General features: G+C 43.7%; 1 protein-coding gene across 2 annotated transcripts in view; it reads right to left on the reverse strand.

Moving 5' to 3' along the window:
* nalcn (sodium leak channel, non-selective) overlaps nt 1–25,742 on the reverse strand; it is a 253,655-nt gene that overhangs the window by 173,431 nt on the left and 54,482 nt on the right. For both annotated transcript variants that reach the window (XM_020472572.2, XM_031805863.1), the window contains one exon: nt 13,008–13,094. In XM_020472572.2, coding sequence (XP_020328161.1) covers nt 13,008–13,094 — 87 coding nt within the window. The remainder of the gene's footprint in view (nt 1–13,007; nt 13,095–25,742) is intronic.

Raw genomic sequence — 25,742 nt, forward strand, 5'->3', positions numbered from 1 at the left:
ATAACAGTAGCGAGGCTATATAGAGCAGCGAGGACATAACAGTAGCGAGGCTATATACAGCAGCGAGGACATAACAGTAGCGAGGCTATATACAGCAGCGAGGACATAACAGTAGCGAGGCTATAGACAGCAGCGAGGACATAACAGTAGCGAGGCTATATACAGCAGCGAGGATATAACAGTAGCGAGGCTATATACAGCAGCGAGGACATAACAGTAGCGAGGCTATAGACAGCAGCGAGGACATAACAGTAGCGAGGCTATATACAGCAGCGAGGATATAACAGTAGCGAGGCTATATACAGCAGCGAGGACATAACAGTAGCGAGGCTATATACAGCAGCGAGGATATAACAGTAGCGAGGCTATATACAGTAGCGAGGCTATATACAGCAGCGAGGACATAACAGTAGCGAGGCTATATACAGCAGCGAGGATATAACAGTAGCGAGGCTATATACAGCAGCGAGGATATAACAGTAGCGAGGCTATATACAGCAGCGAGGATATAACAGTAGCGAGGCTATAGACAGCAGCGAGGACATAACAGTAGCGAGGCTATATACAGCAGCGAGGACATAACAGTAGCGAGGCTATAGACAGCAGCGAGGACACAACAGTAGCGAGGCTATATACAGCAGCGAGGACATAACAGTAGCGAGGCTATAGACAGCAGCGAGGACACAACAGTAGCGAGGCTATATACAGCAGCGAGGACATAACAGTAGCGAGGCTATAGACAGCAGCGAGGACACAATAGTAGCGAGGCTATATACAGCAGCGAGGATATAACAGTAGCGAGGCTATATACAGCAGCGAGGACATAACAGTAGCGAGGCTATATACAGCAGCGAGGACATAACAGTAGCGAGGCTATATACAGCAGCGAGGATATAACAGTAGCGAGGCTATAGACAGCAGCGAGGACATAACAGTAGCGAGGCTATATACAGCAGCGAGGATATAACAGTAGCGAGGCTATATACAGCAGCGAGGACATAACAGTAGCGAGGCTATATACAGCAGCGAGGACATAACAGTAGCGAGGCTATAGACAGCAGCGAGGACATAACAGTAGCGAGGCTATATACAGCAGCGAGGATATAACAGTAGCGAGGCTATATACAGCAGCGAGGACATAACAGTAGCGAGGCTATAGACAGCAGCGAGGACATAACAGTAGCGAGGCTATATACAGCAGCGAGGATATAACAGTAGCGAGGCTATATACAGCAGCGAGGACATAACAGTAGCGAGGCTATATACAGCAGCGAGGATATAACAGTAGCGAGGCTATATACAGTAGCGAGGCTATATACAGCAGCGAGGACATAACAGTAGCGAGGCTATATACAGCAGCGAGGATATAACAGTAGCGAGGCTATATACAGCAGTGAGGATATAACAGTAGCGAGGCTATATACAGCAGCGAGGATATAACAGTAGCGAGGCTATATACAGCAGCGAGGATATAACAGTAGCGAGGCTATAGACAGCAGCGAGGACATAACAGTAGCGAGGCTATATACAGTAGCGAGGATATAACAGTAGCGAGGCTATATACAGCAGAGAGGATACAACAGTAGCGAGGATATAACAGTAGCGAGGCTATATACAGCAGCGAGGATATAACAGTAGCGAGGCTATAGACAGCAGCGAGGACATAACAGTAGCGAGGCTATATACAGCAGCGAGGATATAACAGTAGCGAGGCTATATACAGCAGAGAGGATATAACAGTAGCGAGGATATAACAGTAGCGAGGCTATATACAGCAGCGAGGATATAACAGTAGCGAGGCTATATACAGCAGCGAGGTTATAACAGTAGCGAGGCTATATACAGCAGCGAGGATATAACAGTAGCGAGGATATAACAGTAGCGTGGCTATATACAGCAGCGAGGATATAACAGTAGGGAGGCTATATACAGCAGCGAGGATATAACAGTAGCGAGGCTATATACAGCAGCGAGGATATAACAATAGCGAGGCTATATACAGCAGCGAGGATATAACAGTAGCGAGGCTATATACAGCAGCGAGGATATAACAGTAGCGAGGCTATATACATCAGCGAGGATATAACAGTAGGGAGGCTATATACAGTAGCGAGGCTATAACAGTAGCGAGGCTATATACAGCAGCGAGGATATAACAGTAGCGAGGCTATATACAGCAACGAGGATATAACAGTAGCGAAGCTACATACAGGCACCGGTTAGTCAGGCTGATTGAGGTAGTATGTACATGAAGATATGGTTAAAGTGACTATGCATATATGATAAACAAAGAGTAGCAGCAGCGTAAAAAGAGGGGTTGGGGGGCACACAATGCAAATAGTCCGGGTAGCCATTTGATTACCTGTTAAGGCAATCTTATGGCTTGGGAGTAAAACTGTTGAGAAGCCTTCTTGTCCTTGGCACTCCGGTACCGCATGCCATGCAGTAGTAGAGAGAACAGTCTTTGACTGGGGTGGCTGGGGTCTTTAACAATTTTTAGGGCCTTCCTCTGATACCGCCTGGTGCAGAAGTCCTGGATGGCAGGCAGCATAGCCCCAGTGATGTACTGGGCCGTACTCACTGCCCTCTGTAGTCGGAGGCCGAGCAATGCCGTACCAGGCAGTGATGCAACCAGGATGTTCTTGATGTTGCAGCTGTTTCCTGAGGGGGAATAGGCTTTGTCGTGCCATCTTCACGACTGTCTTGGTGTGTTTGGACCATTCCATTCCAGTTTGTTGGTAATGGTAACTACAGCCCCGTTGATGAGAATGGGGGCGTGCTCGGACCTCCTTTTTCTGTAGTCCACAATCATCTCCCACCGAATCCCACCGTACCTTCTCCACTATGCAAGCTGGTATCCGAGATGGTCATAGGTGCACCTCAGCCACGCTCAAGGTCCTAAACGATATCAGAACCGCCATCGATAAAAGACAGTAGTGTGCAGCCGCATTCTCGCAGATAGCTAGCTGCTATCCGTGTGACTATTGGCTTACGTCGATCCCGGAGCAAACATCAATTATTCCGGAGCTAGCCAGCTGAAGAGTTCCATCAGCCACTCCTGGGCTACAATCACCTATCCGGAACCGTTTTACTGACGATGCGGAGCCCAACCCATCACGACTGGACTACCGACGTTATCTGCCCAAGGGAGTAATCCAACTGGCCCCTCCGTCTTGACGTTACCTGAACGCCAATTTGCGGCCCGCTAATCGTTAGCTGTCTTATCGGCCGCTATCTGAATAGGTCTATCAGACAATTTTTTGTCAGGTCACGATAACTATATCTATTTTGCCAATTGGATTGATCCCCTCTACCACACGGTACCCCACTAATCTACTGACGAAAACGCACGAGGTGTCTAAAAACAGACTTCCATCCTATGCTAGCTTGCTACTGATGGCCTGGCTAGCTGTCTGAATCGCCGTTACCCAAAACAACCTCACTATGCCTTGTCCATTGTTGTTCTGGTTAGTGTTTATTGGCTTATTTCACTATAGAGCCTCTAGCCCTGCTCATTATACCTTATCCATCCTTTCAGTTCCACCACCCACACATGCGATGACTTCACCTGGTTTCAATGATGTTTCTAGAGACAATAGCTCTCTCATCATCACTCAATACCTAGGATTACCTTCACTGTGTTCACATCCTACCATACCTTTGTCTGTACATTATACCTTGAAGCTATTTTATTGCCACCAGAAACCTCCTTTTACTCTCTGTTCCGGATGTTCTAGACAACCAATTCTCATAGCTTTTAGCAGTACCCTTATCCTACTCCTCCTCTGGTGATGTATATGTGAATCCAGGCCCTTCAGTGCCTAGCTCCACTCCTATTCCCCAGGCGCTCTCTTTTGATGATAATAGCCTTGGTTTCATGCATGTTAACATTAGAAGCCTCCTCCCGAAGTTTGATTTATTCACTGCTTTAGCACACTCTGCCAACCCGGATGTTCTAGGAGTATCTGAATCATGGCTTAGGAAGACCACCAAAAATTCTGAAATCTCCATCCCTTACTACAACATTTTCAGACAAGATAGAACAGCCAAAGGTGGCGGTGTTGAAATCTACTGCAAAGATAGCCTGCAGAGTTTTGTCCTACTATCCAGGTCTGTACCCAAACAATTTGAACTTCTACTATTAAAAATCCACCTCTCTAAAAACAAGTCTATCACAGTTGCCGCCTGCTATAGTCCAGCCTCTGCCCCCAGCTGTGCTCTGGACACCATGTGAACTGATTGCCCCCCATCTATATTCAGAGCTCGTGCTGCTGGGCGACCTAAACTGGAACATGCTTAACACCACAGCCATCCTACAATCTAAGCTTGATGCCCTCAATCTCACACAAATGATCAATGAACCTAACAGGTACCACACAAAAGCTGTAAACAAGGGCACCATCATAGATATCATCCTAACCAACCTGCCCTCTAATACACCTCTGCTGTTTTCAACCAAGATCTCAGCGATCACTGCCTCATTGCCTGCATCCGTAATGGGTCAGCGGTCAAACAACCTCCACTCATCACTGTCAAATGTTCCCTGAAACACTTCAGCGAGCAGGCCTTTCTAATCATCCTGGCCGGGGTATCCTGTAAGGATATTGATCTCATCCCGTCAGTAAAGGATGCCTGGTTATAAAAAAAAAAAAGCCTTCCTCAACATCTTCAATAAGCATGCCCCATTCAAGAAATTTAGAACCAGGAACAGATATAGCCCTTGGTTCTCTCCAGACCTGACTGCCCTTAACCAACACAAAAACAATGGCGTTCTGCATTAGCATCGAACAGCCCCCGTGATATGCAACTTTTCAGGGAAGCTAGAAACCAATATACACAGGCAGTTAGAAAAGCCAAGGCTAGCTTTTTCAAGCAGAAATTTGTTTCCTGCAACACAAACTCAAAAAAGTTCTGGGACACTGTAAAAACCATGGAGAATAAGAACAGCTCATCCCAGCTGCCCACTGCACTGAGGATAGGAAACACTGTCACCACCGATGAATCAACTATAACTGAGAATTTCAATAAGCATTTTTCTACAGCTGGCCATGCTTTCCACCTGGCTACCCCTACCCCAGTCAACAGCACTGCACCCCCCACAGCAACTCGCCCAAGCCTTCCCCATTTCTCCTTCTCCCAAATCCATTCAGCTGATGTTCTGAAAGAGCTGCAAAATCTGGAACCCAACAAATCAGCCGGGCTAGACAGTCTGGAACCTTTCTTTCTAAAATTATCTGCCGAAATGGTTGCAACCCCTATTACTAGCCTGTTCAACCTCTCTGTCGTGTCGTCTGAGATTTCCAAAGATTGCAAAGCAGCTGTGGTCATCCCCCTCTTCAAAGGAGGGGACACTCTTGACCCAAACTGCTACAGACCTATATATATCTTCTTAGGTCTTCGAAAGCCAAGTCAACAAACAGATTACCAACCATTTCGAATCCCACCATACCTTCTCCGCTATGCAATCTGGTTTCAGAGCTGGTCATGGGTGCACCTCAGCCACACAAGGTCCTAAACAATATTTTAACCGCCATCGATAAGAAACAATACTGTGCAGCCGTATTCATTGACCTGGCCAAGGCTTTCGACTCTGTCAATCACCACATCCTCATCGGCAGACTCGACAGCCTTGGTTTCTCAAATGATTGCCTCGCCTGGTTGACCAACTACTTCTCTGATAGAGTTGGCCCTTCTTTGGACACTGTGTTAACAACCCTCCAGACGAGCTTCAATGACATACAACTCACCTTCCGTGGCCTCCAATTGCTTAAATACAAGTAAAACTAAATGGATGGTCTTCAACCGATCGCTGCCTGCACCTGCCCGCCCGTCCAACATCACTACTCTGGACGGTTCTGCCTTAGAATATGTGGACAACTACAAATTCCTAGGTGTCTGGTTAGACTGTAAACTCTCCTTCCAGACTCACATTAAGCATCTCCAATCCAAAATTAAATCTAGAATTGGCTTCCTATTTCGCAACAAAGCCTCCTTCACTCATGTTGCCAAACTTACCCTCGTAAAACTGACTATCCTACCGATCCTTGACTTCGGCGATGTCATTTAAAAAATAGACACCAACACTCTACTCAGCAAACTGGATGCTGTGGAGTAGTGACGCGTGACACACAGAGTTTACTGAAAATGAGTCACATTACATGCCATTTTGTGTAGATACAATTCTATCAATTTCAATTCCACTTTTCAACAAAATATAATGTGAAGAAATCCAAGGTGGTGAATACTCATGACACCACTGTACATTCCAAATGGCACCCTACTCCCTACATTGTGCACTATGGGCTGTGGTCAAAAGTAGTGCACCATATAGGGATTAGGGTGCCATTTGGGACGCATAGTTTATATTCTTATTTGGATCCTGCTTTATCAACATTCCGTTCAGTATTGCAATTACCTTGTTGGTGCATTTCTACATCCCTATGTATCCATCTACCCCACCATCCTGATCACTGAGGACCTAGGATATTCCACACGATCTCTCTAGCCCCTGGGAAATGCTTGTTAGAGACCACCTAAAGTGAGACGATTCAAGACCAAGACTGGAGAGGGGGTGAGACCGAGTTAAGACGGTGACCAGGAGGGGAACAACAGATCCGAGTCAAGACCGAGACCAGACAAATTTGATTCCAATTCAAGACAATGATTGTAATTTTGTCAAATCACCACCATAAGAGATCAAAATGTCCAGAATTTCTGTGTTCATATTTCAGAACAACATATGGATTCTTTAGACATTCAGATAGAATAAATGCATGCTGATGGAAAATAGAGACACGCTACACATTATAACCCAAACACAGTGGTGAACAATGGGCATTCTACGCCTTCAGAGAAGAGCTAAGGACTTATAAATAATAATAATAATTATATTACTATTTTCAATTATGTTCTGATTTAATCTCTTCAGGTTTTGTTGGAAAGGAAAGGGTTAACACTGAAGAGGAAAAAATATCCAATCAGGATTTTTCTTTGCTAGTTTCGGTAGATAAATCTACCTAGCTAAGTCAGCCATTGGCTAGGCCATCAGAAGCTAAATATTAGGCATCTGCCATTCAACTGTATATGGGGCAACATTTTGGAGTGACAGTGGAATCAAGCAATCACATTTTGACTTAATGGGTGGGTCCATTTTTACAAAAACGTATGGAAACCTTTGATAGGTCACTGTGCAATAGCGAGCAGTAGTTTTTCCACAGTTTAGCTAGCTTTTGTTGTCAGCTAGTTTGCAGTGGCTGCAACAGGAGTTATCAAAAAGGATGTTGTTGCTAATGTTAGCTTCTCCCATTTCAAGACTAACTTTCAACAAGAAGTTGTGTTTCAAATTATCATCATCTGGTGATTATTTTTGCAGCATGCTTGCTGTTATTTAGTCATCTCTTTGAAAATAACTTGTGTGTGAAACTTGTTGCATTTAAACTTTAGGTCACCGGTTACTTTGTGTGCTAAAGCTGAAATGTTTTTTGCAATGGGAAGTAATAGTTGTACATTTCGATTGGGAAATGCTAAATGTTTTTTGTTTTGTTATTATTGGGACCAACTGGCTTATTATGTCTGAGTGAATGGACTGCTAATCCAATGTTTTCCTATGTTTTTTTATGACTTTTCATACAGATTCTTTGGATTTTCACTCTATATCATACTTTTCTTTATAGAGCATCACATTTTTGTCTGCTTAGAATGGCTTCTGTTTTGCACCAAACTAACTGGATGGCTTCCATTATGCTCCTAACCAACTGTGCTATTTTGTGTTTTTTTCTCCATGCAACAACCAGTTGAGAGCTGCACACACTTTCTGCCTGCAGATGATATTCTACTGAAACTAGGCTGTGTGTGAGGCTCCCTTGAGAATATATTTCACGTGCTTTGCGATTGTGTAGGTTACTTTGTGCATTATCTCTCTATTGTAATAGATAATAATCGTATAACTCCACTACACTACTTTGATACATATCAATAGGGATTAAGAAGTGTGCATATGCAATGCCCACTGAAAAAAAGTGGGTACACGGTTTATACCTGCATATATCCTCCACTACACCACTGGCTCTTTGTGTTTTACAAAAAGTGCACTCTCCTACATGAGTGTGCTGCATTACGGCTGCTGTCCTTTCTGAATCACAAACATGTCACACCCTGACGGCCTAGGGGTTTGCCATTGCACAAACATGTCTATAACAGATATAAAGACTTAAGATATTCATGTGTATTTGGCCTGGCAAAGCAGTTTTATGCGCTGACTGAATAAGCTCTCCAAGGCAAACAGTGGTTACTTTAAAGAATCTCAAATAAAAAAATAGTACCACAATAAAATAACAAGGCTATATACAAGGAGTACCGGTACCGAGTCAATGTGCAGGGGTACGAGGTAGTTGAGGTAATATGTACATGTAGGTAGGGGTAACAGTGACTAGGCAATCAGGATAGATAATAAACAGAGTAGCAGCAGCGTATGTGAAGAGTGTGAAAGTGTGTGTCTGTGCTGTCAATATGAATGTGTGTGTGTTTTGCGTGTGTAAGCGTGTGTTTTGCATGTGTTTTGCGCGTGTGTGTTGGAGTGTCTGTGGAAGTATGAGTCAGTGCTAAAAAGGGTCAATGCAATAGTCCGGTTAGTCATTTCATTAACTGTTATGGCAGTGTTATGGCTTGGGGAAAGAATCTGTAGAACAGCTTGGGAGTAGAACTTGGCATTTCATACCAGCAGATGTGTGTATGTGTGTGTGTGTGTGTGTGTGTGTGTGTGTGTGTGTGTGTGTGTGTGTGTTTCTGCTTGCTTGTCTTTGTGACGTGTGGATAATTTTTACATTATAATACATCATCATTGGGAGTTTGTCCTCCAGCTACTCACTCTATCCCCTCTCTATCTTCCCTCTCTTTTTGTCTCCCCTCTTTTTCCTCTTACCCGCCCCCTCTCGCTCTCGCTGTTGGCAGTCACTCACACCAAGTGCTTGGCCTTTCCTGCATCAACATTGTGACAGCTGTAAGCCATGCCTGCTGCTTTCCCCTTATCTTTAAAGCCCGACCATTCTGATCGGTCCGACCAGGAGGCGACGACAACACAGCTATCATTTATATGTCATTTAAAACTCATCGGTTATCACAAGCCTTGCCATTACAGCCACATCTACGCATTAAAACACTGGCAAAAATCACATTATTAAGTTGTTTCAACGTGCCTATTGAAGTCACACAGGGAAATGTAACCACAATGAGGTGAGAAGCTGTGTTTGTGTGTGTCGGAGAGGCCTGTCGGGAGGGGAGTTGTGTGTGTGTGTTTGTCATCTATTGTGCCAGTTTGAAGAAACATTTGTCCTTTTTAGCAGTCTGAACTAGAAGCAGAAGCAGGACAAGATGCCACCATTGTCTGTGTGTCTCTTTGTCACTGGTCTGATTTTGAAGGAGAACTTACATTAAGGCACCATTGGAAATGGAGCTGTTCTTCCTCTAGAATGGAAGTAAACTATGTTCTATGGGGAGCGCTAGATTTTCTAAAGGGGAAAGGCAACTGCCTTAACTGTAATTCATTTTACACCAACATTATTATTATTATTTTTTTAAATACGTCGTTTCTGTCTGTTTCATGTTAAGTAGACTGGGAATGTCTGACGGGAATGTGATCAGAAAACAAAACTTTTGTTCTTATTCTAGCTGGTTTACATAACCCACCACTGAAACAGAGCGAAGGTGTGTGGGTGAGTGAGAGTTCTCCTTGACAGACGAGACAGGACGAGACAGGACAGGACAGGACAGGACAGGACCCGACCCCAGACAGACAGACAGACAGACAGACAGACAGACAGACAGACAGACAGACAGAGAGAGAGCAGACAGACAGACAGACAGACAGACAGACAGACGACAGACAGACAGACAGACAGACAGACAGACAGACAGACAGACAGACAGACAGACAGGACAGACAGACAGACAGGACAGACAGACAGACAGACAGACAGACAGACAGACAGACAGACAGACAGACAGACAGACAGACAGACAGACAGACAGACAGACAGGACAGACAGACAGACAGACAGACAGACAGACAGACAGACAGACAGACAGACAGACAGACAGACAGACAGACAGACAGACAGACAGACAGAACAGACAGACAGACAGACAGACAGACAGACAGACAGACAGACAGACAGACAGACAGACAGACAGACAGACAGACAGACAGACAGACAGACAGACAGACAGACAGACAGACAGACAGACAGACAGACAGACAGACAGACAGACAGACAGACAGACAGACAGACAGAACAGACAGACAGACAGACAGACAGACAGACAGACAGACAGACAGACAGACAGACAGACAGACAGACAGACAGACAGACAGACAGACAGACAGACAGACAGACAGACAGACAGACAGACAGACAGACAGACAGACAGACAGACAGACAGACAGACAGACAGACAGACAGACAGACAGACAGACAGACAGACAGACAGACAGACAGACAGACAGACAGACAGACAGACAGACAGACAGACAGACAGACAGACAGACAGACAGACAGACAGACAGACAGACAGACAGACAGACAGACAGACAGACAGACAGACAGACAGACAGACAGACAGACAGACAGACAGACAGACAGACAGACAGACAGACAGACAGACAGACAGACAGACAGACAGACAGACAGACAGACAGACAGACAGACAGACAGACAGACAGACAGACAGACAGACAGACAGACAGACAGACAGACAGACAGACAGACAGACAGACAGACAGACAGACAGACAGACAGACAGACAGACAGACAGACAGACAGACAGACAGACAGACAGACAGACAGACAGACAGACAGACAGACAGACAGACAGACAGACAGACAGACAGACAGACAGACAGACAGACAGACAGACAGACAGACAGACAGACAGACAGACAGACAGACAGACAGACAGACAGACAGACAGACAGACAGACAGACAGACAGACAGACAGACAGACAGACAGACAGACAGACAGACAGACAGACAGACAGACAGACAGACAGACAGACAGACAGACAGACAGACAGACAGACAGACAGACAGACAGACAGACAGACAGACAGACAGACAGACAGACAGACAGACAGACAGACAGACAGACAGACAGACAGACAGACAGACAGACAGACAGACAGACAGACAGACAGACAGACAGACAGACAGACAAGACAGACAATGGTGGCATCTTGTCCTGCTGCTTCTGCTAGCTCAGACTGCCAAAAAGGACAAATGTTTCTTCAAACTGGCACAGTGAATAGCACATTACTGGCACAGTGAATAGCTAGGCCTACTGTACATTACTGGCACACTATTTGGGGGAGATAAATCACACAGAAACTGTCACAAACAGCCGAGGTGCCACATTCTTTTCACTTGACTCACTTCTCTTTTCATTTTTTATCATACCTCCCTCCCCTGTCCTCCTCGCTCTCCTCATAGAGGCAAACTGACCTCAACCTGTGTGTCTGTGTCTGTGTGTGTGTGTGTATATAGAGATAGGCAACATTACAAAGTTACTAAATACATTAAAGATGTGTCAAAATTAATGTATTTGTATTTTTAAAAACATTCTAAAATGTTTTATTGCTATGACTTTGATATGTGGTTGTTTATTTGTTAAGTTAAATAAACCGAATATAAAAGCCAATTTATGTTTGATCCGAAAATGCCTTATGGAGGCTCCCTACAGAGGATGTGGCGCAACTGCGGATCCTCCGCAGGCTCGCAGAGGCCAAATCGAGCTCCGTACGGCGATGCCGTGCACCTCCCAGATGTTGTAACAACGCGGAGCACTCCGCATAGCTCCGCATTGACATGATTGGTTGATGGTAGATAGGGGCGGTACATCCTGTACTTCACAAAATCACATCCTTGACAACAAACATGGAGAACTTTGATGAAAGGCTAATCAGGATATCTTGTGTAGGTACTTCAAAGACACAAAAATGTGTTTGAAATCCGGGAAAGGTTTGGGATAGTGATAGATGCGCTAAAGCGGTTAATGGAACGCAGACCGTAGGGGATAAACGGACGTTGAATTGGTGCACATGCAACAAATCTGATCAAACAAAGTGGATATTTGTATTGTAACAGGCCCACAATGCGGTTAATAAAATCAAATTGATATATATTTGGCTATTTTCACTGCATAACATTTATTAGTTGTCCCTTTTCAGGTTTAGAGAAAGTGAGTGCTAAATGCTAACTACTGTTCGTATAAGCTGGTAGCATAGCTAATATACAGAAATCAGTGGTGGTAGTCAAAGTAGTTTTTAACCGTATGCAGCTGGCTGATGACATGAACATGTTGGGGTTTGACCTCCACACAAGCATTATAATCCTTTACCTCAACATAGTGTGAAATACACATAGAAACAATAGCCTAAATGTAGGCTAATTTTGCTGGTGGGAAATAGGGAGATTCGGGATGGAAATGCAGGCGGGAAAACAGTGCAACCTTTTTACTTCATGCAATCTTGGCTGAGCTGCTATGTCAAGCACAGGGAAACAGACTCCAACATCTTGTCCAACATCTTGTCCTTTTGTTTAGCCAGTTGCTTGTAATTAGCTGGATGGCTATAGCGATTAGCCCACTATGAGCGGTGCGGTGCAGACCAATTTATTGGTTGCGTATGACAGCTCCTCGAAGCGCAAGTATGAAATTCTAATACTTCTGTGGAGGCCACATCGCAGAAAATGCTGTACGGCCACTGCAGACCGTGGATTGACCATGGAGAGCCTTTAAGTCGCTATGGATAAGAGCATCTGCTAAATTACTCAAATGGAAATATAAAATGAACACTTGCAAAGCACAATGGATTTAATTCGAATGAGCTCCGCCCCAAAGACTTTGTATTTGAATAGAATTTAGCCTTGTTTGGGGACGTGCACTGTCTGTCTGTGTGTTCATGTGATATGTTCAGGAGTGATGACAGTGGTGCTGCTATTATCTCAGAGGTCTGTACCTGGAGGCAGGCTGGTGCGCGGCCATGTGGTTTGTTGACGTCCACAGCAACAAGCTGCCATCCTCCAGCCGAGTCCTCGTGGAACATCTGCGACCACAAACACAAGACGTTAGACACACACACACACACAAAAGCCGTCATGCACACACACAACTGTCAGAATAAGCATGTACACATATTTTAACAGACACACACCCTACGGCAGTCCTAATGGAACATCTGTGACCAGTAAGACACAACATGAGGAACCACACACATCTAAGGGTCTCAAACACACCAGGCAGCTGGATTGTGGAGTTGCATCAATCACAAATACATGCACGCATGATTACACACACACCCTTTCAAACACATACTGTTTTTGGAACGGAGACTGAGGACGTTGTGAGTTCTGTTACCATCCTTGTCAAACAAACATACTTGTCTGTTTGTGTGTCTGTGCATGTGCATACACACGTGTGTACGTGTACATACTGTATTCTGACAGTTGTATGGACAGCCTGTCTGGCTGCCTGACCAACAGTGCATTCAACAATGCTACATTGCCCCCCAAAACAAAGACAGCTTGGCTACAAGCACAAACAGACTAGCATCCAGGCTTGTGGGCAGGAGGAGAGGTGACTGGGATAGGAGGCAGAGGAGTACCAGTCTTGCCAGTTTGGGCTAAATTGAAAAGACACACAGTCAGCTGTGCGTATGTTCAAAAACCAACACATGCTTTTGTCAGCAGCAAAAACTCTGAAAGATACTCTGAAAGTATTATTGAAAACCCAGGTCCTTTCCCCTCAGTTGTGTCAATCAGTGGTTTATAGCATACACTGCTGTACTCAAACACAATGTAATGATGGATGTGTAATCTCAGACCTGCAGAGCTGCTCATCTGACACCCTATTCCCCATGTAGTGCACAATTTTTGAGCCGGTGGTCGATAGGGTGTTGAAAAGCTCTGTTCAAAAGAAGTGGCCTTTATGGGAAATAGGGTGTCACTTGAGAGGGTCTGGGGAAAGAAATCTATATATTTTGGGAATAGGGTGTCATTTCATACATGCTCTATGATTGATAAGTCATACATCCTCCCTGTCCCCAAGGACCCCCATTTATTAGTGGAATATCAGTCTTCTTCCACTCGAGTCAAACGAAAACAGTAAAAGGCGTATTGCGCTAGCCCCCGTGACTGACAGCTTGCCGTATTGCACCGACTAATTGCCTTTTTTGTCTCTAAATAAATAAAAGACTGGGGCGTGACGCCATGAATATAATTACATTTGATAGCGACAGAAAATATGAATTGTTTTCAAGGTCGTAGAACTCTCCGTCTTGACGCCAGGGGCATTTACCAGGACATAAACAAATTGCTCACTGAGGAACATAATGACAACCAAGCAATTTTTGTGGGGTATTTACCCCTTTTTTCTCCCCAATTATTTAAACTTGGCTCATCGCTGCAGCTCCCCAACGGATTTGGGAGAGGAGAAGGTGGAGTCATGCGTCCTCCAAAACATGACACGCCTAACCGCGCTGCTTAACACCCGCCAGGTTAACGCGGAAGCCAGCCGCACCAACGTGTCGGAGGACACACTGTTCAACTGGCATCCGGGGTCAGCCCGCAGGCACCTGACCCACCACAAGGAGTCGCTAGAGCGCGATGAACCAAGTTAAGCCCCACCAGCCAAACCCTCCCGTGACCGTAGTAACGCCTCCAGCATTACTGCATGCAATGCAGTGCCTTAGACCGCTGCGCCACTCGGGAGCCCCCAACACAAGCTATTTTATTTGAGGAAAAAATACTGTTGTTTCAGATCTAAAAATGTTTTTAGATTTTGAAAACCATTATGGAGAGATTTCAGTACCAACATAAATTTTATTTAAATTCCATAATTTTTACTTTGTATTAGAATCTTGAATTTGAATGTCATATTTTGGAATTTGGAATGCACAAATTAAATCATTGAATTCATAAATTGAACTTGTATTTCATGATTTGAAACTGAATTGAATTGCATTAAGTTAACATGTTTTATTTCAATTTGACTTAATATTCAAATTCAATATTTACAGTGCCTTCGAAAAATATTCAGCCCCCTTGACTTTTCCACTTTGTCACATTGCAGCCTTATTCTAACATTGATGAATAAAAACAATTAATCAGCTATCAATACACAATACCCATAACGACAAAGCCAAAACAGGTTTTTAGAAATGTTTCCAAATGCATTCAAAATAAAAAAACAGATACCTTATTTACACAAGTATTCCACCTCTTTGCTATGAGACACAAAATTGAGCTCAGGTGCATCCTGCTTCCATTGATCATCCATGTGATGTTTCTACAACTTGAGAGTCCACCTGTGGTAAATTTTGTTGAATTGACATGATTTGGAAAGGCACACACATGCCTATATAAGGTCCCACAGTCGACAGTGCATGTCAAAGCCATGAAGTCGAGGGAATTGTCCGTAGAGCTCCGAAACAGGACTGTGTCGAGGCACAGATCTGAAAATGTCTGCAGCATTGAAGAACCCAAAGAACAGTGGCCTCCATCATTCTTAAATTGAAGAAGTATGGAACCACCAACTCTTCCTAGAGCTGGACGCCCAGCACAACGAGTTCCTTGGTCAGGGAGGTGACCAAGAACCTGATGGTCACTCAGACAGAGCTATAGTTCCTCTGTGGAGATGGGAGAACCTTCCAGAAGGACAACCATTTCTGCAACACTCCACCAATCTGGCCTTCATGGTAGCGGCCAAACAGAAGCCACCCCTCAGTAAAAGGCACATGACAACCCGCTGGCAGTTTGCCAAAAGGCACCTAAATACTCTCCCCAAATACAGGTGTGCAAAGCTTGTAGCATCATACCCATTCAGCCGACAGAAACTTTCAACCAGTTTTCCCCAACGGGTCGGAGTCAGAGGCCGAGCCTTCTCTGGTCTCTACTCCTCCCGTTACGGGGTCTGAGATGCCGAAGCTTTCCACCATTAGCTCTGACAAATCGAAAACTCTAGTCATTGGTGACTCCATTACCCGCAGTATTAGACTTAAAACGAATCATCCAGCGATCATACACTGTTTACCAGGGGTCAGGGCTACCGACGTTAAAACTAATCTGAAGACGGTGCTGGCTAAAGCTAAAACTGGCGAGTGTAGAGAGTATAGAGATATTGTTATCCACGTCGGCACCAACGATGTTAGGATGAAATAGTCAGAGATCACCAAGCGCAACATAGCTTGAGCGTGTAAATCAGCTAGAAAGATGTGTCGGCATTGAGTAATTGTCTCTGGCCCCCTCCCAGTTAGGGGGAGAGATGAGCTCTACAGCAGAGTCTCACAACTCAATCGCTGGTTGAAAACTGTTTTCTGCCCCTCCCAAAAGATAGATTTTGTAGATAATTGGCCCTCTTTCTGGGACTCACCCACAAACAGGCCCAAGCCTGACCTGCTGAGGAGTGACGGACTCCATCCTAGCTGGAGGGGTGCTCTCATCTTATCTACCAACATAGACAGGACTCTAACTCCTCTAGCTCCACAATGAAATGGGGTGCAGGTCAGGCAGCAGGCTGTTAGCCAGCCTGCCAGCATAGTGGAGTCTGCCACTAGCACAGTCAGTGTAGTCAGCTTAGCTATCCCCATTGAGACCGTGTCTGTGCCTCGACCTAGGTTGGGCAAAACTAAACATGGCGGTGTTCACCTTAACAATATCACTAGGATAAAGACCTCCTCCATTCCTGTCATTATTGAAAGAGATCATGATACCTCACATCTCAAAATAGGGCTACTTAATGTTAGATCCCTTACTTCAAAGGCAATTATAGTAAATTAACTAATCACTGATCATAAATCTTGATGTGATTGGCCTGACTGAAATATGGCTTAAGCCTTATGAATTTACTGTGTTAAATGAGGCCTCACCTCCTGGCTACACTAGTGACCATATTTCCCCCCCCCCCCCCCCCCCGTGTATCCCGCAACGGGATACACGGTGTTGCTAACATTTACGATAGCAAATTTCAAATTTACAACAACAACAAAAAAATACGTTTTCGTCTTTTGAGCTGCTAGTCATGAAATCTATGCAGCCTACTCAATCACATTTTATAGCTACTGTTTACAGGCCTCCTGGGCCATTTCGAGCGTTCCTCATTGAGTTCCCTGAATTCCTATCAGACCTTGTAGTCATAGCAGATAATATTCTAATCTTTGGTGATTTTAATATTCACATGGAAAAGTCCACAGACCTACTCCAAAAGGCATTCGGAGTCATCATCGACTCAGTGGGTTTTGTCCAACATGCCTCTGGACCTACTCACTGTGACAGTCATATCCTCGACCTAGTTTTGTCCTGTGGAATAAATGTTGTGGATCTTAATGTTTTTCCTCATAATCCTGGACTATCGGACCACCATTTTATTATGTTTGCAATTGCAACAAATAATCTGCTCAGACCCCAAACAAGGAACATCAAAAGTCGTGCTATAAATTCACAGACAACACAAAGATTCCTTGATGTCCTTCCAGACTCCCTCTGTCTACCCAATGACGCCAGAGGACAAAAATCAGTTAACCACCTAACTGAGGAACTCAATTTAACCTTGCGCAATACCCTAGATGCAGTTGCACCCCTAAAAACTAAAAACATTTCTCATAAGAAACAAGCTCCCTGGTATACAGAAAATACCCGAGCTCTGAAGCAAGCTTCCAGAAAATTGAAACGGAAATGGCGCCACACCAAACTGGAAGTCTTCCGACTAGCTTGGAAAGACAGTACCGTGCAGTATCGAAGAGCCCTTACTGCTGCTCGATCATCCTATTTTTCCAACTTAATTGAGGAAAATAAGAACAATCCGAAGTTCCTTTTTGATAATGTCGCAAAGCTAACTAAAAAGCAGCATTCCCCAAGAGAGGATGGGTTTCACTTCAGCAGTAATAAATTCATGAACTTCTTTGAGGAAAAGATCATGATTATTAGAAAGCAAATTATGGACTCCTCTTTAAATCTGCGTATTCCTTCAAAGCTCAGTTGTCCTGAGTCTGCACAACTCTGCCAGGACCTAGGATCAAGAGAGACACTCAAGTGTTTTAGTACTATATCTCTTGAAACCATTATGAAAATAATCATGGCCTCTAAACCTTCAAGCTGTATACTGGACCCTATTCCAACTAAACTACTGAAAGAGCTGCTTCCTGTGCTTGGCCCTCCTATGTTGAACATAATAAACGGCTCTCTATCCACTGGATGTGTACCAAACTCACTAAAAGTGGCAGTAATAAAGCCTCTCTTGAAAAAGCCAAACCTTGACCCAGAAAATATTAAAAAATATCGGCCTATATCGAATCTTCCATTCCTCTCAAAATGTTTTGAAAAGGCTGTTGCGCAGCAACTCACTGCCTTCCTGAAGACAAACAATGTATACGAAATGCTTCAGTCTGGTTTTAGACCCCATCATAGCACTGAGACTGCACTTGTGAAGGTGGTAAATGACCTTTTAATGGCATCAGACCGAGGCTCTGCATCTGTCCTCGTGCTCCTAGACCTTAGTGCTGCTTTTGATACCATCGATCACCACATTCTTTTGGAGAGATTGGAAACCCAAATTTTTCGACACGGACAAGTTCTAGCCTGGTTTAGATATTATCTGTCGGAAAGATATCAGTTTGTCTCTGTGAATGGTTTGTCCTCTGACAAATCAACTGTACATTTTGGTGTTCCTCAAGGTTCAGTTTTAGGACCACTATTGTTTCCATTATATATTTTACCTCTTGGGGATGTCATTCGAAAACATAATGTTAACTTTCACTGCTATGCGGATGACACAGCTGTACATTTCAATGAAACATGGTGAAGCCCCAAATTTGCCCTCGCTAGAAGCATGTGTTTCAGACATAAGGAAGTGGATGGCTGCAAAGTTTCTACTTTTAAACTCGGACAAAACAGAGATGCTTGTTCTAGGTCCCAAGAAACAAAGAGATCTTCTAGTTTAGGAGACAAAGCCTAAAGAAATTCTGAATAATAGCGGAGAGATGATGGCGATAGAAAGTGATTACCGAAATTATTATCATTCTTATAGATTGACTGACGCATGTTATAATTTTGGTGCTGCGTGTGTTATTTTTTTAAGAAATAGGATACATTTCATAAGTGTGAAGAGCAAAGAGAAGAGGAAGTTATAAAGTTTGGTTTTAAAGCTTACGATAGAGGTAAGGAAAAACGTTGAAATGGGAGGGGTTATATTTTTGCCCACTGGGAGAAAATAAATAGGATATTAAGTTGTGTTCATGTAGTCTAACATTATAGTATGTTTCCATTATGTGGAACAATGTCAGGTCATTAAAGTTGATTGCTGGTTGAGTAGTTTGAGAGCCTGTTGGCAGAAGACTGAATGGGTATGAATGTTGAAAAGCAAGCTTGGTCCAAACTAGTAAACTAGTATGTTAAGTGGGGGAGTATCATAGATTTTAATTATAGTGTTGTTACCGCAATAGTCAGAACAATTTCATATGTTTTGGGAAATTAGCTAGGTTGAATTTGGTTATTTGAGTTCCTTTTTTATTTTGCTTTTTAAAAGAGAGGTTGGAATCAAGTATGATGCCTTGGTACTTAAAATCAGATACCACCGGGAGCCTGATACATAGACATCTGCTCAGGGGCATCAGTAGCTGTTTTTTGAGGAACATGCAGACTGTGTTTTATTTTATTGAGATGTAAACATGAGTCTCTGAGCAATTTTGTCATCTGAACCATTATAGTAGTGAGTTCTTGTGTAGTTTGTTATTTGCATGAATTTATCACTGTATCATCTGCATACATTGGAATTTCAGACCCTGTACAGACTAAAGGAAGATCATTAATGGATGTGCTGAACAGTATTGACCTTTGGGGAATGAAAACTTTGTGGATATGAGTGGAAAAAAGTTTGTTTTGATTTTTAAGCTGATGAGACAGCGCCAACTTTTGAAAGATTTAGATTTATTTAAAAAATCAGGATTGTTTTTACTAAATTTATATCAACAGGTTGAAATTATTAGATTGCTGATTAAAGGGGTTTGTTTATTTGCTTATGGTTTGTTTTAGGAGTTGATTTAACTTAATTAAACATTGTATTCTGATGTGTTTGAGTAGGATTCTTTCTTCCGGGATGGATGGAAATGATCTACATATGTAAGTTGAAGGAGCCATGGGAGTTTAACCTACTCAAACACCCGGTTCAAACAGAGAGGGCTGCTATGTTACCTAGCTGGCCAGTTTAGTCTACTCAAACACCTGGTTCAAACAGAGAGGGCTGCTATGTTACCTAGCTGGCCAGTTTAGTCTACTCAAACACCCGGCTCAAACAGAGAGGGCTGCTATATTACCTAGCTGGCTAGTTTAGCCTACTCAAACACCCGGCTCAAACAGAGAGGGCTGCTATGTTAGCTAGCGGGCTAGTTTAGCCTACTTAGACACTCGGCTCAAACAGAGAGGGGTACTATGTTAGCTAGCTGGCTAAGGCTATCCAGCACTGGAACTCTTCCACGTCAAGGTAAGCTTTTGGTTTTATTAATGTATTGCTCACTCAAATAGCTCTATAAACCTTCACTGTCGTAAATGAGATGTGAATGGTTAAGCTCAAACCTCCACAGTAAGTGGGATATTGATATTTGACTATCTGCATAAGAATACAGACATACAATCAACAACCACAACATGAAATACATTTTAAGGTTGGATCATGAACTTCGATGTGGTAAATATTTGAGAGAAAACGGTAAATGTATTGAAGCCAAACTTAAAATGCTACACAAACAAGCATTCCTTGAATTTGTATTATTTTGATGGCAGAAGCTAAAGAAATAATGTACTTCTAACCTCCAATGATCTGTCCGTGTTATGATGCAGAGGGACTAAGGCACCATTAAAATGCACTGCTATAATGTGGGTGTCAAACCAACACTAATACACAACAAGAACCCATTAAAGTGGAGAATGGCTACAGAGGACTTTGTTACAGAATACAATTATACCTTCCTTTAAAGAGCCATGATTCCTTTGTTGCTTTGTAGAGATTTCTACTTTCGGTTAACTTTTAACAATGTTTTGGTAGAGAGATTAGACAACCACCAACACTTTCAGGTTCAACCTTTTCTCAGGAGAATTGGGAAAAGGTAAGAAAACAAATCAGTGCTGTTCAATCTTTGAAAAGGATGAGCTACATTTAGAACAGAAAAAATGCACTTGTATTCCCTGACCCGGCTCACTGTGTCCTGATTCTTGCTGTGAAAATTCTAAAATAAGTAGTCGTATGGTCGAGAATGGTTATTTCTCTCATACACCTCGTCCATCCTATTTTTCTTCCTTCTCCTATCCCTGTTTTCATTACTCCTCCCATCTCTCTTCTACCCTCCTCCCTATCATTTCATCCTTTCTTGATTCTACACCTGTCCTATGCCTTCTCTCCCCTTTCCTCCTTCTCCCTACCTACACCCCTTAGTCTTGTTTTCCATTTAGGTAGCTTAATACAAACTTTTATTCTAAGCCAACAATGGGTGCAGTTAACTGAAGTATAGGTGATACAACCATGCATCACAAGCATAGCAATTATCTCCCTTTTCATCCATTCCTCCCACTTCACCCTCCTCTGGCTCGATTGGCATCCCCAAGGGAACACCAAATGGAACTCTAGAAGGCCACAGGGCTGTGATGCCAAGCCAACTGTGCAATTTTACATCTTGCTAAGATGTTTGGTGCAGTAATATTCAAGTAAAAAAATGTGTGCTGTGTTGTCTTATGTCAACAAAGTCAGATCCGCTGCACTGATGGGCAGGTCTGTCTCACTTTCTGTCTGTGTGTGTGTTTTGGAGTGTGTATCTGTTTTTTTGGTGGATGTGAGGGTATATGGACCTGGCAAAGAGAGTGAAGCAGTATGCCAGTGTTTTCACACCTTCTCCCTCCCCTCACACGCTCACTCTTGGTATTTTATTAGGATCCCCATTAGCTGTTATAGGGGCATAATATAGGGACATTTCAAATGTCATATTATGTATATATACAGTGTTGTAACGATGTGCTAATAGTGAAACTACAAAAGCTAAAAAAAAAATCAACAAATATCGGATGTATTTACAATGGTGTTAGTTCTTCACTGGTTGCTCTTTCCTTGTGTGTGTGTGTGTGTGTGTGTGAGGGGAGGGAGACTGTGTGAACACTGACATACTGCTCTACTCTTTGCCAGGTCCGTACAACAATATACACCCAAAAACACACACACACACTCTCTCTCCCGCTCTCAGTATGACTCATGTGTATGTCTGTCATTTGCCCTATCTCCTGTAGGCTGTGTCTGGCTCTGCGCTGACACCTGGCCAAATGTCTGGAAGTGCTGTGTGTGTGAACACTTGGAGTCTGTTTGAACACTGGCATACCGCTCCACTCTCTCTGCCAGGCTATATACCCATACACACACCCATACTCAAAAAAACACAGGCCTATATAGTGCACTTGATTCACTCAGTTTTGTCACACAACACAATGCCACAGATGTCTCAAGTTTTGAGGGAGCGTGCACTTGGCATGCTGACTGCAGGAATGTCCACCAGAGATGTCGCCAGATAATTTAATGTCCCGTCTCTACCATAAGCAGTCCCCGACGTTGTTTTAGAGAATTTGGCAGAATGTCCAACTGGCCTCACAAACACAGACCATGTGTAACCACGCCAGCCCAGGACCTCCACATCCGGCTTCTTCACCTATGGGATTGTATGAGACCAGCCACTCGGACAGCTGATGAAACTGAGGAGTATTTATGTTTGTAATAAAGCCCTTTTGTTGGGAAAAACTCATTCTGATTGGCTGGGCCTGGCTCCCCAGAGGCCCTTGCCCAGTCACGTGAAATCCATAGATTAGAGACTAATGAATTTATTTCAATTGACTGATTTCCTTATATGTAACTCTGTAAAATCGTTGAAATTGTTGCATGTTGTGTTTATGTTTTTGTTCAGTATAAATATACATATACGTCAGATATACATATACATTGACTGGAAATAAACATTGATAGCCTATATTAATTTGTTTCAGCCTGCGAATCGTACTCCTCCTAAAGGTAAGTTTCCAAGACAGGCTATGTGCATACATTTGGAATTAAATTGTAAAAGAGGAACGTGACAGAGGAATGATATTGCCCAATGAAGGTAGGACAAACCGATAAATAGGCTTGCAACAATCCGCTCCAATTCTGTAATTTTGTGTAAAACCAGTTATCAGGGTTGCGAACTGAAATCAGATTGATGTCAAGATCCGAGAGTAAGCTGGTCCACAGTGGTCGGCGAACCAACAACATTCAGGCCCACAGCCCTGTGCGCTATCATAAACAGAATGCTGACAAAATGGCTCGAGGTGAAAACAGTTAGCCAAATTAAGTCTCTGGTCTGTCCTAGGAGTGAGATCAAAATGTAGGCATGTTCCCTGCTATCTACTTCATGTTTTTATCATTATTCTGGTAGAGAGAGGGTCACTTGATTTTTTTCCCAAGCGTTTAGGGAGGGTCGTGTGAAAAAATATTTTGCTTAAAACTAAAACCGCTGGGCCTCCTTCAAGCTAATGAGTAGTCATTCTGACTGCAATGTTCTGACAGTGTAATTCATATATGCTATCGCAGAAATAATAATTTGGTTGTGTTTATGAACATTAGAATATGATTTGCATTTTATTTCAAATAACACAATATGATTTTCATTAGTTTATGTTACTGTAGCCTATATGTAAAAAAGCTCAAATTCAAGTGGACAATCAATTTTATTAGCGGAGTGCCTCGGCACAAAAGCTATAATGGTATTATAATGAATATAAGTGTCGATATGACAGCAGTCAAATAGTAAATGATTGTCAGCTTGTGCTTATATTGTGTGCATCTTCACACAATGGCATCAGTTGGATTTCATTTAGCTGTTTTCGTATCTTTCACTTGCGTGACACACTTAGACATTAATTTACACTACAATCAAACAACGTTGTCTCTGGTTTTCTCTTAATTGTGTTCCCTTTATTGTATTCCCATTGTCTTGTCATTCTTCAGCACCGTTGTGGAGTACAACGGCTGTGCAGGTGCCTTATTTTGCAGAGAGGGAGCGATATCCCATCTCACATTGTTCATAGACTTGTTTTCTTTGCAAGAAACTTGTTCCCAAAGACAGTGAGGTGTATAACTTGTCCATGGTGACATTTCTCCCCTTGCACACCCTCATTGTGTAGCCTACTCCAAGTATGCCAGAGTACACAGATAAGACTTATTTTATTCGGTGGACTGATATAGGGTACATACCACTTTAAGATTATGATTAGAATGGATGAATACAATAGTATGGCCCTCTCTGTTCTTACTTCACAATTGGTGATTACATAATTATGCATCGTTCGCTCCCCCTCGCTCATCAACTCCCCCATTCTCCCCCATAATACTTTACTTCATTTATTTCATCCGTTATATGTGTGAAATTAGATTCGGTATAGTTTAGGTTTCGAGGCAATTATCTGGATGATTATCAGCTGGGCTCTGCACTTTCAACTGTCGGAAGAAGCAGCAAAGCAGGCCCTACTGTTGGGACAAGGAGCAAAGCAGGCCCTACTATTGGGAGAAGGAGCAAAGCAGGCCCTACTATTGGGACAAGGAGCAAAGCAGGCCCTACTATTGGGAGAAGGAGCAAAGCAGGCCCTACTATTGGGAGAAGGAGCAAAGCAGGCCCTACTGTTGGGAAAAGGAGCAAAGCAGGCCCTACTGTTGGGAAAAGGAGCAAAGCAGGCCCTACTGTTGGGAGAAAGAGCAAAGCAGGCCCTACTGTTGGGAGAAGGAGCAAAGCAGGCCCTACTGTTGGGAGAAGGAGCAAAGCAGGCCCTACTGTTGGGAAAAGGAGCAAAGCAGGCCCTACTGTTGGGAAAAGGAGCAAAGCAGGCCCTACTGTTGGGAGAAAGAGCAAAGCAGGCCCTACTGTTGGGAGAAGGAGCAAAGCAGGCCCTACTGTTGGGAGAAGGAGCAAAGCAGGCCCTACTGTTGGGAGAAGGAGCAAAGCAGGCCCTACTGTTGGGAGAAAGAGCAAAGCAGGCCCTACTGTTGGGAGAAGGAGCAAAGCAGGCCCTACTGTTGGGAGAAGGAGCAAAGCAGGCCCTACTGTTGGGATAAGGAGCAAAGCAGGCCCTACTGTTGGGAGAAGGAGCAAAGCAGGCCCTACTGTTGGGAGAAGGAGCAAAGCAGGCCCTACTGTTGGGAGAAGGAGCAAAGCAGGCCCTACTGTTGGGAGAAGGAGCAAAGCAGGCCCTACTGTTGGGAGAAGGAGCAAAGCAGGCCCTACTGTTGGGAGAAGGAGCAAAGCAGGCCCTACTGTTGGGAGAAGGAGCAAAGCAGGCCCTACTGTTGGGAGAAGGAGCAAAGCAGGCCCTACTGTTGGGAGAAGGAGCAAAGCAGGCCCTACTGTTGGGAGAAGGAGCAAAGCAGGCCCTACTGTTGAGAGAAGGAGCAAAGCAGGCCCTACTGTTGGGAGAAGGAGCAAAGCAGGCCCTACTGTTGGGAGAAGGAGCAAAGCAGGCCCTACTGTTGGGAGAAGGAGCAAAGCAGGCCCTACTGTTGGGAGAAGGAGCAAAGCAGGCCCTACTGTTGGGAGAAGGAGCAAAGCAGGCCCTACTGTTGGGAGAAGGAGCTGCTATACATATACATGAAATACAGTCCCTTTCCCAAAGCCATGTTAAAAGTTAAAGTAGAAATCTCTACAAAG

Source organism: Oncorhynchus kisutch, linkage group LG26, assembly GCF_002021735.2.
Source record: "Oncorhynchus kisutch isolate 150728-3 linkage group LG26, Okis_V2, whole genome shotgun sequence".
Taxonomy (NCBI): domain Eukaryota; kingdom Metazoa; phylum Chordata; class Actinopteri; order Salmoniformes; family Salmonidae; genus Oncorhynchus; species Oncorhynchus kisutch.